This window comes from Hevea brasiliensis, chromosome 7 (genome assembly GCF_030052815.1).
Source record: "Hevea brasiliensis isolate MT/VB/25A 57/8 chromosome 7, ASM3005281v1, whole genome shotgun sequence".
In the NCBI taxonomy this organism is placed as follows: Eukaryota; Viridiplantae; Streptophyta; class Magnoliopsida; order Malpighiales; family Euphorbiaceae; genus Hevea; species Hevea brasiliensis.
In genome coordinates this window covers 732,500-751,636 of record NC_079499.1, presented here as the reverse complement: position 1 = coordinate 751,636, position 19,137 = coordinate 732,500, and the positions used below count along the sequence as shown (strand labels likewise).

Sequence of the window (19,137 nt, the reverse complement as noted above, 5' to 3'; positions counted from 1 at the left end):
GCAACTCAAATCTCATAAAATATTTAATTGAAATTGCATTATAAGCTTTTTAGGTTGGGTCATACTTCTTGCTCGAGTAACATTTTTCATTTTATATTCCTAAAGAACATAAAATGTGAATTATCAAAAGAATCTAATCCAGTAATTAGCTCCTTTGCAAGTGAAGGTACTTGAAGGATCATCATAGGCATAACTATAAGCTGTAGGACAAGCAGCCTTGAAGACCTTGGAATAATTCGTTGGCTTGCAAGTCTGAGGGCTACTATAATCACCAGTGCAACAATATTCAGGCTTCCCAAATGCTAGACAAGCACTTTTACAAGCCACAACCTGACCATTCCATTTCAATTGCAGGTTCCCAGGGCATTCCCTGTTCAAGTTCGAAACGCAGTGAGTAGTCTTACAGCCAACTTTACCACCAGATGGTAGTATGGAAAATGGCAGATTGAAGCCATCTACTAGACTAACATCATAATAATCGATTGGACTATCCAGGGTAAATTCAGCAAGCGAAGCTGGTGGTTTTCCACCTGCTCCAGCACATCTCAGAATGCCGCCACAGTCGCCTGTGATGCATTTTCCACGGCCAGAGCTGTCGAATGAACACCCTGTACGAGCCCAGATTCGGCCTGACCAACCTTGTGATGCATTGATGTTTACTGATTGGCCTGGTTTTAGTTCAAAACCACCCTCCATTAATTGAGGCTTTCCTGCTCCTGATAGAATTCCAGGCCATATAGTGCTCCTGCATCTATTTGAGAGTGTGAAAACAGCAGCATCAGAACCTGGAAAAATATTAATAGTTGAGTTAAAAGCTTATTTATTTACTAGAAAATTTATATATTGAATAAAAATATGAAGAGAAAACTTTATTACCTGAGACAGATATCAAAAGCAAGAGAAGAAAATGCCAATATGCCATCCGAGAAAAAATTGAAACCAGAGACTGCTGATAGATTATAGCTTTCTGGGTTGTGAAATTTGTAGTCTTTAACATGGAATGTGATTGCATAAATAGAAAACAAAGTGTTGAATTTAGTAAATATATATATATAGAAAGTAGTAGGCCAATTTGCTTATTAGATTATTTTATATAGAATTGACATATTAACAAACATTTGCTTCTTTCCAAGGCAATTGATATGTATCTGAGGCAATTCTTATGGCTTGTCTAGTTTTAAAGCTTGGATAGCATATGAGATTAGGATGTTTTTTTTTTTTTGTCTGAACCCTGCATATCATACTCAATACATAAACATATGAGTCCCACCACTGTACATTTTATGTCTTGTATTCATGATAAATCGAGTATAGCCAAGAATAATTGGATGTTAAAGGTAACTTGGTATAACATTTAAATAAAATTTTCAATTAGATTATTCTGAATTTCAATGAGTTTTAAGTAGAAATCATTTTCAAAGTTATGAGGTTTCAAATTCAAACCCTAATTATAGTCAAATAAAAAAGAAAAGAATATTAGCAAATCAAGTGAGACCATATGGAACTAAAAATCATGCATGATACCCAAAACTTGAGTTAAGAAGCCACAGAAAAGTTGCAGATAAAGGAAAAGTCAAGGCCAAATGGTTAATTCAGGTATTAGAAATTTCGGGGCTCATTACTTGTCTGACATTTGAAACCAACGTCAGTTAATCTGTTGCTCCTGAATAATTGAATGACCATTTGTCATTTGTTACATAGGTTGGAAACCTATGTTTTAAGTAAAATACACGTATATAGCTCATTCAAATAAAAAAGAAAATATGTCCTCAATGAAATTCATCTATTTTTCTTAAAAAAAAATTAACAAAGCATATAGAATAACCCATGTGCCTGATAAAGAGATGAAAACCAGGAGGAGAAAATGCCAAAGTGCCATCAGAGAATAGAGTGAAGGTACCAAACCAAAAAGCCAATGGTATTGCCAAGAATTTTTCATGCCAATAGAATGTTGAGGAGTTGGCAGGGTTTATTGCCAATTGATTGAGAAATTGAGGGCTTGTGAACTTTGCCAGTCTGGACTAAAATAAAGAGGTTTTCTTCTCTTTCCAAGATTTCCCCCTCTTCCATGTGAAATCACCAGATACCTGTAGATGAAATGGCCGTGGAGTTCTATAGAATTCTGCAGTCCAAGTTGTAATTTCTAAGTACAGAAATAGTTGTAGCACTTAGCAAGGCATATGAAGAGGTTCTTGTGGCTTAAAAAAAACCAAGAAGGATAAGCCATTCCATTGTTCCCAGGGTCCATTGGTAGCCTTACAAGGAGTTGGGAAGGTTTTCTTGGAGATGGATTTGCGTTAGTTCATTGCCAATGATTCAACCATGACCTCTTACTTCACCAAATAGACATTCGAACTTATGTATAATTACATCAACAAGGTATCTTATTAATCATTCAATTTGCAGGAGGTAAAATAATCTTATTCAACTCTGTGAAGCAACTTCAAGCCTTGCATTCTCAACCATCAGCTGGTTGCCTGTAAGGACATATACTGATTAAGCTTTTGCTTCTGTGAAACTTTCCTTGGTCTTCTTTTTTTCCTACTGTCTGACTAAATGCTGATTAAGCTTATCAAGCCTTTCTTGGATAAAAAATATAAATGAACGCAGCATCTTATTCACTAATGCTGCAGACGATATACAATTTTCTCATGTGGAACTATAGCTATCCTACTTTTATTTCTTTCATCCTTACACGTTTATGTGTACATGAAAATAAGTTTCAGCAAAAGCTAATTAAGTAATTAGCTCTCCAACACACTGATGCTTTGGATAATTCTAAAGCAGCAGTTGTAGAAGCTGTAGGACAACCAGCCTCGAACGCTACCGAATAATTTGTAGGCTTGCAGTCGTCATTGTCAGGGTACTCAGGGATATGCAGACGACCACGTGCGCAGCAAAATTCAGGCTTATTGAATGCTAGGCAAGGACTCATACATGCTACAATGCTTCCATTTGATCTCACCTGCAGCTCATTCGGGCAAATCTGGTTTAAGTTGGTAAAGCAGCTTGAAGTCTTACATTCAGCAGCAGGGCTCCCATAAGGCAATATAGAAATTGGTAAATTGAAGCCATTATGAACACTAACTGCATAAAAATCAGGAACAAATTCATGAAGATACATCATAGCATATGTGACTGGTAGTATAGGGATCAAGCTCTGGCTTGCTTCACCACATCTTAATACACCACCACAGTCACCGGTGATGCATGTTCCATGGCCAGATTGATTAAATGAGCACCCATTTCGACCCCATATAAAGGCATAATCTTCTGCTGTAACATTCACTGATTCTCCAGGTCTTAACTCAAAACCACCATCAATTTCTCCATGTGCATTATACAATCCAGATCCTACTTGAAATGCAGGCCATATAGTGTTGTTGCACTTATTTTGGAGGGTAATAACCCTGGCATCAGCACCTGATGACAAGAGAGAAAAGAAAACCATGAGGAGAAAGTAACAAAGTGCCATCATAGAAATCATTGAAATAAGAACAGAGTAGTGATACCTAGATATAATAGCTCTGAATTAATCGACAAGTCATCAAAATTTGTGAAAAGTTATTCTTTCATGCCAATGAAATGTTCAAGAGCTTGCAGGATTTGTGATCAACTGATTGATTAATAGGATACGTAATTCTGGTATAAGAAATTGAGGGCTTGTGACTTTTGAAATATAGTTTTGTTAATATGTTGCTTCTAGGAATAATCTTTCTATTCTTACCTACACCTAACTGTATACACTTACCGGTCGAAAGCCTGTGCATCGCGTGAATATAAAAATTTGAAGTGCCCAGACAAATGCCCCAGCACTTGGAATACCCCAAAGCTAAAGATTGCTATTTCAATTGTGATTCTCCACATTGCAAGCGTAAGATCATAAACAACTTCACTTCGTAAATTTCTGTCTGCAAAAATGGAAAATGACAGCAAAGTGTGTAGGATTAAAGTTTGTTCTGAACTTATGATATTTTTTCAGAATGCAAAGCAGATTGTGCAACTTTAGGATTGGCATGCTACATAATGATTTGGAAAATGAATTAAATGTGTAAGATAAGGATAATGGTAAAATTAAAATGGAGGACAAGAAAGAGGAGATACAGGCCGAAGTCATAACTGAAAGCTGTTGAGAGCTGAAAGGCCAAAGGGAAAAGCCTTGACTGAAAGTGTTGAAGGATTGAGTAAATCATTTAAAAGGCAGGGAATGGAGTGAACCATTTAATGGCAGGGGAACCTTGGTTTTGCAATAATATTATGATGCCAAGCGTCACTAATATAAGTATTCAATTTAGCAACAATAGGAGGCCATATGACAACATGATTCATGTCATATTTTAATAAAATTATTAGAATCTTAAAAAATGACATTCTCCTTTGAAAAAATAAATTCTTTAAAAATTGATTAATTTTCCCTTTTTATTAATATGTTACTTTTAGACAATTTATGATGCATAGTTGCATAGATTGTTATTCTCCAATTCATTCAGCTTTGTGTGTCTCCAGAACCTTCAAGATTATAGACATCAACAAGCTAAATTTTATCAATATGTTAAGCTCAATTAGAGGATTAGTCTCTTCCATTAATCCCATTTTGGTTGGGTTAACAAAGTTCATTTGCTTGTTTGTTAGAAAAACACATCTTTAAATATGTTAATCAAAGAATATTAAAAATTAATTTAAAATTAAATTCAACATATTTTAATTATAAAAACTCTATAATAATTAAACAATCTTTTTTTCAAATTGTTTTCAAATTACTCTTTTCAATAATACTTAAAATGATGCTTTGTCCAAAAAAAAAAAGGCTTTTTTTTTTTTTAAACTTCGATTCTAAACAGGGTTAACATCTAAACAGGGTTAACATTAGGCTACTTGATATTAGTTATAATTGTGGAGATTTTCTATATCAAAAGGAACTATGTTTTTAATAATTTGCAGCCATGAATCTCCAGTATTACAAGATAAATTTTCAGGGATGCCAACAGAGAGCCATTTCCCCATCTATGTACCTTTCCTTTTCGCTGCCCTCTTGGCCCTGGATGGAGGTTTTCCTCGTTTCCAACAAGTCCTTTGACACTTATCTAATTAAACCAACAAATTCACACTTAATGCAAATTTTTCTCTGTGGCAGAAATAACTCCACTCATCCAACCAAGATTCCATTACATGTATCCACTCCACATACAAACAAGCTCAATGGCAGCTAAAATTAACCACTTATTCTCGATCAATCAGTGCAACAAATTAAATGCAATAAATAGATAGATGGACAGTTTAGAACTCGAGAAAATATTGAGGAAGAGAAGCGACAGAAAAGGCAGTACTGTTCAAGCACAGCCTTTGTTGTGGTTGGAGATTGCAGGGGAGAGTAGAAGCCTTGTAACTCCCCCAGTAATCACAACGAACAGCGAAAAGCTCGGAGCTGGCAGCATTAACAGCTAGAAGATCCATTTCTCACCTTTGATGTGTAATTCCTCCATCTAAATCAGGCAAAACCAAAGGCCACTCCTTAAAGGTGTGTCTAGGATCTAGCACCTTCAATGAAAAGAACGCCAGAAAAAAAGGAGAATGGCTCAGTCAATTATCAAAGTTGTGTTCCCTTTCATCCCTCAAAGGGTGTCCAACAACAGAAATGTTGTCAAAGCTCCATTGAGGTCAAGGGTGGCTGCTGGGCTAGATTCTTCACTCTCTTTCAATCAACCAAACCACTTAAACTAGAGGCAGGGTCAACATTTGTAATATAAAAAAATACAAAGTACATTCACCATCCTTGCCAGGGATTTGCACCCCCGTTCCCAACCCCATGAGGGAGAAAGACAAGGGCTTCTCGGCCATTTGCCATACCTATGAATGTCCAACCGAATTATTAACACAGCCACCCATTAAAGCTTTGCAATATTTATTTCACTTCAATTAATTCCAAATAATAGTATGGACACCATAACTTTTAAACATAAGCCTTCCATTTGAACAAACTGAAATAAATTTTAGTAATGGAAATATGAATCCATATGAATCTACCATGTGAATTTCTCCAAAGTAAACTGCAAACAAAAGAATTCAGGTTTAGGGAGGTCTCTGATTGTCACATGCTCTTTTGCCAAAAGCATGGACATTCAAACTACAAGAGCTAGCAAATTTTTTCAATCTATATTCAGTCAAATTACAATATGTTTCAAGTCTCCAATGCCCCCAAATCCCAGGTCTAATGAGGAATCTGCTCCTGATTAGTTAATAAAGCAACCATCATAGAATCACCTCCCCTTTTTCTATTCACGCACTTTACACTCCAGATTCCCAATCCCAGCCAACCTAGCATTCCTAATCAATGGCTCCTAGTAAGACACAGCCCTCACGCCCCATCTCTCAGTGATAGCAAATCTGTAGTATTTCCTACATTTTATGCTGAAAATATTGGGATACATCTACGTCTCCAGATTCAACTTGAGACGTACTCCTTCCATGAAGAACTAGAGATTTTCTGGGCCAAGATTTTCCCTCTTGGTTTCAAGGGTTGGCTGGATCACAAAAGAAAAGTATCCCTCCATCCCATCTGAAAATAACTGGAATTTGCTACCTAGTCTTTTAGGAGTTAGGACAATGCAAAGTTAAGCGAGTTGACACCCACCAGTTGAGATGCTTCTGTCATGAGAACCAGTGTTTCATACTTGAACCTTTCATAAAGAATGGGAATGATCAATTAAGGGAATAAAAAACAATTAAACTCATCTCAAATGCAATGCATGTTTTAAGGAAAAAAGCAATGGCACGCATGCTTGGTAAAAATCATAAAGGCAAAACATTCTGACATTTCCCAAACCCCCAAGAAACAATCATAAATGTTTTAAAAAAAGGACAAGAAATTAATAATCTTTAAAAGAAAATACCTCTCAATTTCTTAACATACCCATAAATTTCAGTAACAATACAAAAAAAGTATGGCATCAACATTGTGACTACAGAGATAAGAATATGTGCTGAATTCTTATTAAGCTCATTAAATATCAAGCCATTGAACCTAGTTCAAGACTGCTGGCTTTAACAAAGCGGAATATAATCAAGACAATAATGAGACAAATTAACCAAAAGAAATAAATACTTCTGAAATCACATCAGATTGTTCATCTATAAATCCTGCTAAATGAATAGCCAAAATTATTATTTTTAAATGAAAGCAACAGGATTAAAAGATAAAACACTTGCAAACAATCCCTATGGGAACAGATAAAGTTCTATAATAACTCAGTTACTTGCAAGTAAAAGCCCCAGAAGAACACTCCCACTACGAAACTCTCCCCCACCCAGCCTTAATACACTTGCACCCTACACTTGCCTCGAGCTTCAAACGTTGACCTCGTGCTTCAACCATGTTTTACCAGGAAAAGAAACCAGAAAAGAGCAAGGGTTCAGTCTAGACTTGCCTACCAGCAGCTTCACCAACAAATGGCAAATAAGGAGTCTTACCCAGAACACAACTCACTAACCCATAAACAAAGCAGAAACAACTGAACAAAAACACAGCATTGTGGCCCCAAACCATGAGCTTAAACCCTAATCCGCTCCGACCTGGATTGAAGATTCGGGCCAAAAGCAAGGGCACCACCAAAAGCACATCTAAAGTGACAGCTTGCATTGAATTGAACCTGACATACTGGCTAAAGCTTGGGTTTCTAACAACACCCAAATAAAGAGCGAAAAAAGCCACAAAACTAGCATATGGAATTGATCTATAGAGGTTTAAGAGAGGGATAAGGGGGTCAAAAAGAAGACCCAGAGATGGGTATTGAGCGAAAAGGAAGCGGCCATATTGGAGAGAATTGAAGAAAGGAAGAGTGTAAGCAACGGCTGAGATTAAGCGTTCAGTGGCTGGAGTGGGATTGTAAGACATACGTGTGGTGGTGGGCTTTAGTGAGGGAACGGTCAGAGGAGGTGATTTGAGAAAGACAAGTAAAGGAGGGGCAAAGGAAGAAAAAGGATAGGGTTTGGCTAGGGTTTTGGGAGAGGTAATCGGGGAAAGCCGAAGAAAAGAAACGGAAGCCATTTTCGAGGGAGAGCGAAGCTCCTCTGCAGAAGCTAAAGATAGTTTGCTTTAAAGCTGAAGCTGAACCAGAGGGTAGAGCTCCACTTTACCTATCGGGCTTTAAACATTCTCTGATAACTCTTACAATATGTTCAAAATCCAGCCCATTCTCATGCTCATGTTGGAAGAGATATCAAAACATACTTGGGTAAATTGCAAAAGAAAAACATCTATGTACTTTTACAAAAACAAAATTTTAGTACGTACGGTAAATTATTATTTAATTTTTATATTTTAATAAAATAAATTATTTTATTTTATATTTAAAAAATATATTATTTAATTTTTATATTTTATTTATATTAAATTTTTAATTCTTCAATTAATTTTTTCATTAATTAATTTTAATGATTATTTAATTTTTTTATTTTAATAAAATTAATTAATTAATTTTTATATTTTAAAAAAAATATATTAATCAATCCATAAAATTTAATCATGTTAATTAGTTTGCAAGACATAATAGTTGTTGTTATTATTATTATTATTATTATTATTATTATTATTATTATTGTACATATTGAAAAATTTTTATTTTTTAAGTCTTTATATTATGTTAAGAGTAACAATCCACAAAATATTCTGTAAAGATTAAATCTAATTAATATTTTAAATATCTGAATTCTTTTTAAATTTAATTATATTATTAAAATAATACTCTAATATATTTAAATGTATATATTTTAATTAATAATCGATATAAAATATATTTATAATTAATAACTTATATTTTAAAATTTAATAATTTTAAAAGAAATTAAAAATAAAAACATATACTTTTGGAGTCTCTGCTTAATAAATTATTCGCAGTTTAATTGATGATAGGGTGAAATTGATTAAAATTAAAAAATACAGAATTTAATCAACAATTTTTTAATATGCATATAACCGCAAAAAAAAAATTTAAAAAGCATGATTTCTTTTTCACTTTCCCATTGAACTTTGCGAGTTATATTTCTTTTAATAAATTTATGATAAGTTTTTTTTTTTTTTTCAGAAAAATTTATGATAAGTTTGATTTAATTTTTTTCGTCAAGGGTATAATTTTAATTAAATATAGTATATACACATAATTATATTGAAAAAAGATAATATGTTTTAAACCATGCAATTTTAATGCTTTTTTTTTCCATCAAGGACCTTTTTTTCTGTACATTTTAATATCTGCAAAATTTGACTGTTATCACTCAAATGATTTTTTGGATAATTCTGCTTCAGTGATGCTTTTTTTTTTTTTTTTAACAGCTTCAACGACCTTAAACATCATGGCCACAATTATAATTCTGCATTACTGATATTAAGAAAAATAATAGCTTAAATAAAACTAGTCAAAAATTAATTTTAAATTAAATTTCACATAATTTTTACATATAATAAAAATATCTAAACAGTAAAAGGATGTTTTTTCAAAAAAAAAAAAAAAAAAAAAAAAGAGGTTTAAACTTAAAATAAATTTAAAGTATTGCTTGGTTCATTGACAAAAATGTTGAGAAATTTGCCCTCTTCTTTCTGAAAGCAGAAGGCCAAAAAATAATTTTTTAAACAAAAAGTAGCAGTCCACAAGGATAACCATTCTGAACAAGGATATCAGTTCAGGTAAGATAAACTTGAGCAGAGTTTTGAGGGTTAACTGAACATGAAAATTAGATAAAAACATTGTAAAAGCTTACCTCTTAAACATACACGCATGTCAAGAAAATCTATGCACCCAAATTCCACATACTATCAAACTCCACTAAAATTATCAGAACAAGTACATAAAATCATTCTTTTCTCCACAACTTCATTGACCTAGGTAATTAAATTAAAAAAAAAAAAAGTGCATACTTCCATACCAAAACACTCCACAGCAACCGTCCTAGTACCGATCATGGCGCCTGCTGATGAGTTGAATAATAAAGTGATTAATAACGAATTAGAAAAATGAACAATCCTCAAAACTGCCTACTAAAACTAAGCACCAAAGACCTAGGAATAGATTATATCAATGATGTTGTTACCACATGCTACCATTTTTAATTCAATGATTAAGAAGTGTTCATTTGTAGCATATAATGTTATATTAATTACTATCTTGATTTAAAACATGCTAACAAATTTAATTGAAGCAGCAGCAGAAGAAGGGTTCTCGTTTCTGAGATGCAGGGAAATAAAGGACTACAAGAACAGACTTGAGTTTCACTTGATTAAAAGCCACTTCTATTTTAATGGTGACAAGAATCTTTCTCCTCGCACATTGAAAAAAGGCAAAAAGCATAATTATTTAATATTTTCAATTAAAAATAATTCAATGTTATTTCCTAATGTCACAACACAAATGCATCACAATTGGCTAAAACTCCAATGTCATTATTCTCACATGTAAAACACGAACATACTTGGGAGTATTCTGAAAAAAAGATAAAAATTAGGATAAAGGTATAAGGCCAGTGCTAACTGCTCAAAATATGTGGAAGCTCTAATGATCAGCAAGCACTAGGGTGAAAGAATACCTGTGACGATCATAGTCCCTAGAACGTTCTCTAGACCGAGAGCGCGACCTGTGGCGACTTCTTGAATCATAACTACGGCAACGGGAACGATCAGAATCTCTATCACGGTCCCGATCATATCCACGATCTCGATCATAATGCCTGTCACGATCTCTGCTCCTACGATCATGGTCCCTCTCCCGGTCACGGCTATCTCCCCGATCTCTTTCCTTGTTTGATTCTCTTTCACGGTCTCTACTTCGCTCTTTTGATCTATAATAATAGCAAGTATGAGAGGGGAAAATATAAGAAAGATACAAATACAAGCCTCTTGTACTAAATGGTTAAAAAGAGAAGAAACTTGAATAATAATACCTTCGATCATCACACCGATCACCTTTGAGGAGCTTGTTTCTCTCTTCCTGACAAATTTAATGAAGGCCATTCTTTAAAACATGAACTACCACTCCAGTTGAGCTAAAGAGTAGAATTCATAAAAGGCAACCAGAACAAGTTTTACAAAAGAAGGCATCATCAGCAAGCTCTATTCCATTGAACCCAATGGAATGTGCCACCTTTTTTAACAGCAAAGCAGCTCAAAACCATTGCAAATACCTCTACACAGCATCCAAACAAACTCTCCTTTCTCAACAACACATACATGCAACTGTTGATACACACGCATGCACACAAAAAGTAATCTGCACAAATTCAAAAGCAATTGGCCTTAAAATACATCAAGAGGATTTAAGTTACTAGGTCTTTTTGTAGCATTTTCCCCTCTCGATTTCCTATTATTCCACCTTAGATGCCAAATTGCACAAGACTTTCAGAATCAGACATCTCAAAGAAATTTCTAATGCCGATAACAAATCAACATTGCCAACCAAGTTCTAGAATGAATTCAACAAAATGTATTCATGACAATCTTTTGAATACAGCACAACCTTCAAGGAAGCCAGCTTGTATTTAAACAGTATGATTGGGACCCTTAATTAGTTCTAACCCACACAATCAGGCTGCACATAACAGATGATCCTTTGCCCACCCTGGCAAAATTAGAAGAGGAAGCACTTTCTAGTATTGCATGACATGCATTGACAATTATCAGACTGGATATGATGCATGGTTAGTGTCACCACCAATATGAATAAGACAATTTTTTTTTACATAGTTATTTCTGTCTTAAAGTCCAACATCTGTCAAATCTAAAAAGGGGGAAATTAAGAAATTATTCTTCTCCGGGTAAGAAAAACACACAGATGCATACTAACAGGGAATCTATATAGGATAATGTGAAACATTATACAAGCACCAGAACCAACATAACCACAAGACCAACTTAAGGACTTCCAAAAGACAGGATAGGTCAAACAATAGATTTATCCCACTTAACACAATCCATCAGTTTGAGCCATTTCCTTCAAATGGGAAAAAATTATAATCATATATTAACTGATGGAAAATGAGAAATCAACTAAGGATATGATGAATTTTCAGTATTTTCACTACATTCCTTTTCTGCAATCCCTGCTTAACCATTTTCTACAAAGACAACAACATAAGTAAGAAAATGAATCAGCTAAAAGTATATGATAAAGCAACTACTTGTATTTCCATACCTGAAGCTCAGTGAGTTTCTCACGGATTTGCATATAGCCTAGATGAAGCTTCCCTCCAAAATGGTCTGCTAAACGTCGATCGCTGAAAGCAGAAACAAAGATCAAAATGCTTTGGGCTCCAAAAAAAGGCGAAAGATAAGTACATGTATAGTAAGTTGCCCCATAATTTTCTAACTATATCATGATCTGCCAGCATATAAAACAGAAAAAGACGCACATTCTTTAGCTGCAAAAGTTATCCTCGTAAAACTGGGCCCAAAAGCCTGCTGGTAACAAGGAGGTATAATAGTTGGATCAAAAGCTGAACCACTTGAAACCCCAAATACAAATTCTTTTGTTTCCCTCAGGAAAAATAAAAAAACTATACATATTTGGAGAGATAAGATTAAATTATACCTGTCATATACGCTCAAAAAGGCTCCACAAATGTCACAAACACGCAACTTCTGATCAGTCTGAAAAACATTAAAAACAATAAGGACTAAGTTTTACTGTCCACATAAATTAAGCATATATGGGGAAAAATTGGACATGGACACAGATGAATGACCGGCCATCTCTAACATTTCAGTCACACAATAGAACATTGAAACAGATACATGTCAAATCATACCCCAATAATTATAATTATCTATTCTTAATTTCCTTTAAATGCATGCAGCCCTAGAATGCTATTGCTACCATTGATCTACAAATGTGATCCTCTCAACTATAGAAAGCAACATGTAAATGATTGAGAAGAAGCATTTGAAGAATGTCTGAGTCTAAGATCAAAATATTGCTCAAATGGATGATACTGGCACTCCAAAAGACGCATTTTTCCATTTACAAGTGATAGAAGTGTATCTAGCATGAAACTTCTGATAACATTTAAGTGAAATAGTCAAATTATTTTGACTATTTAGATTTAGAGAGAGCAAAATAAACAGATTATTTTGAGTGAAGTATATCTTAATTCATAAAAGTAAATGTTGTCCTCATAGTCCACCGGGTATTACAAAAACATTGGGCTGAATTGGATTGTTGTCTGATGCATGTATAATATGACATGATTCCTTGTAAGCACCTGATCTTGTTTAATAATTTCAATGTGTGATTCTTTGCTGTTTATGTTATCACAAAGAAAAAAGTAAAATAATAAGAAAATAGACTTACAATGCGGACATCAGCAGCAGTATACTTGGAGGAATCCAACGTAGGCTCTTGCCTTGCAGGAAGCTGAAGAGAATAAGTAGAATTATTAAATAAGAGGTAAATAAACCAAAGTGAAGGGCAATAGAAAGGAGAGGGGTTGGGAAGCAAAAAACAGACAGAGGGAAGAAAAGAAAAACAGAAAACAAAGAATAAAAGCAAAATCATTGTAAAACCAAGATTTTGAAAATAAAAAACCTTCTTAAGTGCCTCGGCCTCTTCCAAAGCCTTTTGAGCCTCATCTACCATTCCTTGCTCACCTGAAGAACGCACAGGGCCTTGAGACTAGAATAAAAAAAGTAGAAGTAGAACTGGGTGAAACATAAATCATTGATCATGTAAATCCACAAGATACAGAATGGAAAATAATTAAAAGCTTCTAAAGTCCAACAAAGTTTTCATATCTGAAACAATTCAATCTATCACAAGTATTATATGACCATTTACAATCCATATATATGGCCACGTGTCTCTAAAAACGCTAGCAAAATAAATTATATAATTCACAAGGCACTTCTTTCTGAATACACATACAATAAGTTCAAGGAAGAGAAAATTATGGGTATATTAAAATTGTAAAGAGTGCACAAGAAAGGTCTAGTTTAACATAATAATCTAACAAGCATGTCCAAGCAGTCCCTTACCAAGATCCTCTGCCTTCTTCAGCTTCTCATTAATCATTTCCTGGGTACGAGGATCAGGAGTGGGTACAGGCAAGGGTGCCAATGGAGGTGGGTTTGGCAATGGTTGAGGCAAAGACGCCCTATCTTTGTTGAAGGCTTCCAAAAGGAGTGCAGACTGTCAAAGAGTATTGCACATTATTTAATGTCACAGAACTCTTTTGACAGTGAATACACACACACACACACACACACACACACACACAAAAAACAATGGAAAAAATCAGCAATTTGCCACAAATTCTAAGCCTAAAAGAAGACAATTCGCACCTGCTTCTCTGCTCTTTCACTTCTAAGTTTTTCCACCTCTTCCAAAGCTTGAATCTTAAAATCTGTCTTGCCTTCAAGATCTGCAAATTTATACCAGCATTTATCTTGTTAGAAACTAATATATGCATTTTATAAACCACTAAGATTTACTAGTCACAGTAACTTAGTGGCACATTCAAGAAACCAATGAGCATTATTAGACATTCAAAGCATTCAAAACCACTCAAATACAAATGTTTAGGAACACTATGAGAAAGACTATTATTGTCTAATTGGCCTCCATATCCAATAGCACATCACATGCTAAAGAATAGGTCATATTTCCTTATTTTCATATCATTTAGATTATTTCAGTATTGAACCACCAATTCTGTAGAAAAGGAGCCTCCAAACTAGTAATGCATCCAAAACCATGATTTCAACAAACTAAATCCTTTTTCACGTAAAAATTGACTTCATTCTAAGTTTTACATAAGAATTACAATCATTATTAATTCACTCTCTAGGCGGCATCAAGGAGTCTAAAAAAAAGACTTGAAATAAAATCAAGGCAAAACAGTTCTTACCATATTTATCAGCTTCTTTCAACTTCTCCTTGATCTGCTTTGATAACTCAATTATCTCTGGTGACTGCGATTTCAATAAAGAATTCTCTCCAACTAAATATAATTATCAAACATTAAAAAATTTATCAAATGTACATTGGAAACTCTGACATCACCTGTGTGACCTCAGAGACCGATATTGCAATAGCAGCCTTTGCATCCTCAGCCTCAAGACGCTTAAGAGCTCTGCTGATTTTTTTATCACACTCAACAATGAGCCGATCTATAACATCCTCCAACTCTCTGTCATAGTTATCAATACCCTTTGCCCTTGCCTCTTCATATCTATGTAAAGATAAGGAACCTAAAAACTACCGGAATAAACCACTGGATGAAATTTGCTTTGGTTCAGCATTGGCTCTTTAAACTGAACATAATTGAACATAGAGAAACAAAGCATGCATGCATAGTTGTTAAAATGGCGAGTTAACTCATACGATTTAAGGAGCTAGGATCACCTCAAAACGTATGTAAAATCGAGGTAAAATCATGATTTTAAATACTAAAATCGGATTAAAAACAACACAAGTTTACGTTTCTACGATTTTACAATTTTAAATATTTAAAAAGTTTACAATTTAAAATATTTCCTTATAATTCATCAAAATTATTATCATTTGCTTATTTTAACATATTTTCAAATTTTTTTAAGTTTTTAAATAAAGTAATAACTATTATTTTTGCTACTACAATTATTATGCATACATTGTAATTTTTATATTATTTTTTGAACAACTTTTGTTATATTTCAATTATTATAAATATGATCTAATTTCTATATATTATTAATCAAATATTTCTATTATTTGTATTTACATATTTTCAGAGTTGAAAACTTGGAATTATACTTTCAAATATGAAATTTATATATGTATATATATGTGAATGTGTGCATAATCTTAATTATTCTCATATTGATAACTTGTGAAAAAATATTTCACTTAAAATTAAAATAATTTGAATATAAAGTTTAAAAATATATTAGAAAGCTTTTTTATAACTTCTTATACTTAAATGTACATAAAAATTTATTTTTGTATTATATTTTTTTAAAGGTATTTTTAGAAAGTTGTAAAATCTTATGATTTCACAATACGATACTATACGATTTTACAGCCCCTTCACCGATTCTAGGTCAGAAAAGCGAGGTTGACAACATTGCATGCATGCAATTTCACACACAAGCGTCTGCATAGAGAGAGAGAGAGAGAGAGAGAGAGAGAGAGAGAGAGAGAGAACAAAAATTATTACAAAGCTAATAAGGATACTCTTTCCTCAGCTGCAGTGAATGGACCTTAGGACATGGCCCCATATCCATTTTCTGAAACCAAAATACAACAAGAATATTAAAAAAAAAAATAAACTAAGAAAAAAAATCAGAATCATTATAATCACAAAAATAACAACAATCAGCATTAAGCACCACCAATGAACTTCAAGCAAGGTGTCAAACATCCATTCAATTAAATCTGACAGCCCTCTCTCACTAGAAATTCAGCAATTATCTCCCCAAAGTAAAAAATTTCAAGTTATTTGTGAATAATAACTTATCACGTCAAAGGATACAAAGTTGCATAATTTTTAATAGTGTTCAGTATATGCTTTCAGACAAAGACACTCCAGTCACTTTGTGACTGAGGTTTGGTTTGATTCAGAAAATATTTCTGATGTTATGCAGACATGCACCTCTAACTAGTTTGATCCCATCCTCCAATCTCTAAATAGAATGTAAAAAATCACCAGCTCTCTGCTTTGTTAACCTGAAAAATGCACAGAAACGAGCAATAGAAAGCAAATTCCAAGCATAACTCATTTACTTCCTTCATTCCTTTCCTTCGCTTTCTTAGCAAACACCCCAACATCTTTCTCTACTGTAAATTCCTCATACTGAGGCACTAGGGTTTCAATAACCAAAAAAAGACAAGTAAACAAAAATTATTGGGCAATTAAACTGAGAGTACCGTTAATTGGAAGAGTTCATGGGGGCAAAGGCCAACCAAGTACATGCGACACACATCACGATCGTAGTACTTGCGATTCACCTCCGTAACGTCGCCGTTCCGATTGGCTCCCATGAGCACATCCAGCTGTTTCCTCATCGCGTCCATCTCTCCTCCCTCTGTCTCTCCAGCTTCCCCAAGCTCAAACTCTTCAGCAGGGCCTACACACCTACACTCTTTCTGAGCTGGAGTGAGATTAGGGTTTGTAATTCTGAGTTTTTTTTGGCAAAACGAAGAAACCCTTATTCGGGGCTCTATATGTAAACACAAAGTTATTTGAAGAGGCGGATTTTTTTTATAATATTATTTCGTTTATTATAAATATTGAATATATTAATTAATTTATATATTTATACTTATTATACACATTATTAATACCCGTTAATAATATTTATAATCTAATTTTATTCATATATAATTTTTTAATAACCTTTAATATATCATATTAAATTATTATCACTTAATTAAAAACAAATAATTCATTAAATATAAAAAATCTTAAAATTATAATATTTTAAAATATTAAATTTTGTAAAATTTTATAATAAAAAATAAAAACAATTTTTAGCTCTATCACATAATAATACTGTCACGACCCAACCTATGGGCCGGACTGGCACTAGGATCTGGACCAGCCTAAAGCCCCGAGGCCAGTAATAAGCCTAATTATTCCTCAACCCAACTCTAATTTCAAGAATTAAAACGGACATAGTCCGGCCATAAAATAGACATTTTAACGGAGAGTTTTTGACTCACCCGACCTGTAAACACAATATATAATCAATTGGGTAGCTCAGCTCACCCTCCATATACTCATAATAACATAAAGTCAAATGAGAGCTCAGCTCTCATATAGTACAACATACATACATATAATAAGTTTACAGGTCCAACGTGGTAAATTATATTACAGACCCAAATCAAATAAATATTTCTAACACATGCGAAAATTCTAGGAGTTAACAGAATTAAACAAATATTACAGATATTAATAGATGACCTGCAAAGAAGAAAAGAAGGTTAATTACAACAATAAATAATCTCTATAGCTATCTAAAATTAATGCACCCTGTGAAGTCAAATGCAACACCATCATAAATTTCATACAAATCACATCAAAAGGCAATTTGGAGCACTCACACACCCAACACTGTCAAACAATACATATATTGGAGCTGATCCCCTATACAGCCCTCTTAATCCAACCTCTGCCAGCGAAGATCTCAAGCTGGACTTTCGCTTAATAAACCAATACGGGGTCCCACTGAAGAACTCAAGCCGTGTCTAACCTGAAGGACCGGGTCCCAGAGAAGATCTCAAGCCGTGTCTACCCGTCCTGTCCATATCCAACACTATACCACACGCACGCCAACGCACACACACAGCTCCAAATCACCACAAACAATATCCATGGCACTTCAACATTTATCGATGCAATGTAAAATGTGCCTAGTGTTTAACTACATAGATACATACATATAAGTGATGCATGGACATGCTTAAATATATAATAATATCGAAATTACAATTAAAATTAATATTTTATTTACAAACTCAACCGACGTCACTGTGGAGGTTGGGCGGAGGAGGAAGGTTGTCTCGGCTCACCTGACAATTTTTATTACAATTATTTAGTACATTTGACTCAATACAAGCTAAGAAAAAGATCAAAGATGTTCTAAGTCATGCCGAAAATCCGGCAGAGTCTCCCCTACATGTAGAACCTACCCAACCTACAAAAAGGCTTAAAACACATTTCTATATCCATAACTCAATCACATCACACAGCCCCTCCTAGGCCCATCCAAATAGTCATCAATCGCAATATGTAAAATTACAGTTTAGTCCTTATAATTGACCCTTTTTGCAAAAACTATCCAAATAAGCTCTAAAAATTCTAAAACTTTGCCCCGCGGTCCTTAGCAATATTACTAAGCTAATGCAAAAAGAATCATAATTTTCTGAGCTACCACGAATATTTTATGGATTTTTAATCCCATTTAAGCACTAGAAAATTAAGAAAAAATAAGGTTCAGGTTTACCTATGCCGATTCCGATCTCGGGAACGTGCTCGGGACGTCTGACAATGGTGGGTGGCCAAAATCTCGACCCAATTCCTAGACTTTTTCGGTAGCTTGTCTGTCTGACCGGAAATTTGCAGACTCGTGCAACCGTCGAATTTTTATGAATTGAAGGTACCTACACGAAGCTCACA

At 34.0% G+C, this 19,137-nt stretch overlaps 4 protein-coding genes across 7 annotated transcripts; all 4 read right to left on the bottom strand.

Annotated features, from left to right (window-relative positions):
- LOC110659874 (pathogenesis-related thaumatin-like protein 3.5) lies at window positions 1-1,216 on the bottom strand. Its single transcript, XM_021817944.2, has one exon. The coding sequence runs from the start codon at window positions 694-696 to the stop codon at window positions 124-126; it is 573 nt and encodes a 190-aa protein (XP_021673636.2). The 5' UTR covers window positions 697-1,216; the 3' UTR covers window positions 1-123.
- A 548-nt stretch (window positions 1,217-1,764) lies between these two features.
- Window positions 1,765-6,937, bottom strand: LOC110659882 (pathogenesis-related thaumatin-like protein 3.5). 2 transcript variants are annotated; one of them, XM_058149551.1, is made up of 2 exons: window positions 5,462-6,937; window positions 1,765-3,911 (listed from the first exon to the last, which is right to left on the bottom strand). In XM_058149551.1, the coding sequence occupies exon 2, from the start codon at window positions 3,485-3,487 to the stop codon at window positions 2,723-2,725; it is 765 nt and encodes a 254-aa protein (XP_058005534.1). In that variant the 5' UTR covers window positions 3,488-3,911; window positions 5,462-6,937; the 3' UTR covers window positions 1,765-2,722. The 2 variants fall into 2 exon arrangements, with proteins under 2 accessions (XP_058005534.1, XP_058005535.1); XM_058149552.1 differs by lacking the exon at window positions 5,462-6,937 and having other exon boundaries at window positions 1,765-3,423; window positions 3,752-4,432.
- Window positions 6,938-7,072: 135 nt separating this feature from the next.
- On the bottom strand, window positions 7,073-8,044 carry LOC110659922 (protein TIC 20-II, chloroplastic). Its single transcript, XM_021818011.2, has one exon. It carries the CDS (start codon window positions 8,042-8,044, stop codon window positions 7,415-7,417), a length of 630 nt encoding a protein of 209 aa, XP_021673703.2. The 3' UTR covers window positions 7,073-7,414.
- A 1,656-nt stretch (window positions 8,045-9,700) lies between these two features.
- Window positions 9,701-17,173, bottom strand: LOC110659923 (uncharacterized). 3 transcript variants are annotated; one of them, XM_021818012.2, is made up of 13 exons: window positions 16,884-17,172; window positions 16,191-16,243; window positions 15,039-15,207; window positions 14,884-14,947; window positions 14,318-14,397; window positions 14,012-14,165; window positions 13,566-13,627; window positions 13,332-13,394; window positions 12,573-12,631; window positions 12,177-12,258; window positions 10,930-10,976; window positions 10,576-10,827; window positions 9,701-9,963 (listed from the first exon to the last, which is right to left on the bottom strand). In XM_021818012.2, exons 1-13 carry the CDS (start codon window positions 17,028-17,030, stop codon window positions 9,942-9,944), a joined length of 1,254 nt encoding a protein of 417 aa, XP_021673704.1. In that variant the 5' UTR covers window positions 17,031-17,172; the 3' UTR covers window positions 9,701-9,941. The 3 variants fall into 3 exon arrangements, with proteins under 3 accessions (XP_021673704.1, XP_058005532.1, XP_058005533.1); XM_058149549.1 differs by having other exon boundaries at window positions 9,701-9,960; XM_058149550.1 differs by lacking the exons at window positions 9,701-9,963; window positions 10,576-10,827 and having other exon boundaries at window positions 10,930-12,099; window positions 16,884-17,173.
- Between the last annotated feature and the right edge of the window lie 1,964 nt (window positions 17,174-19,137).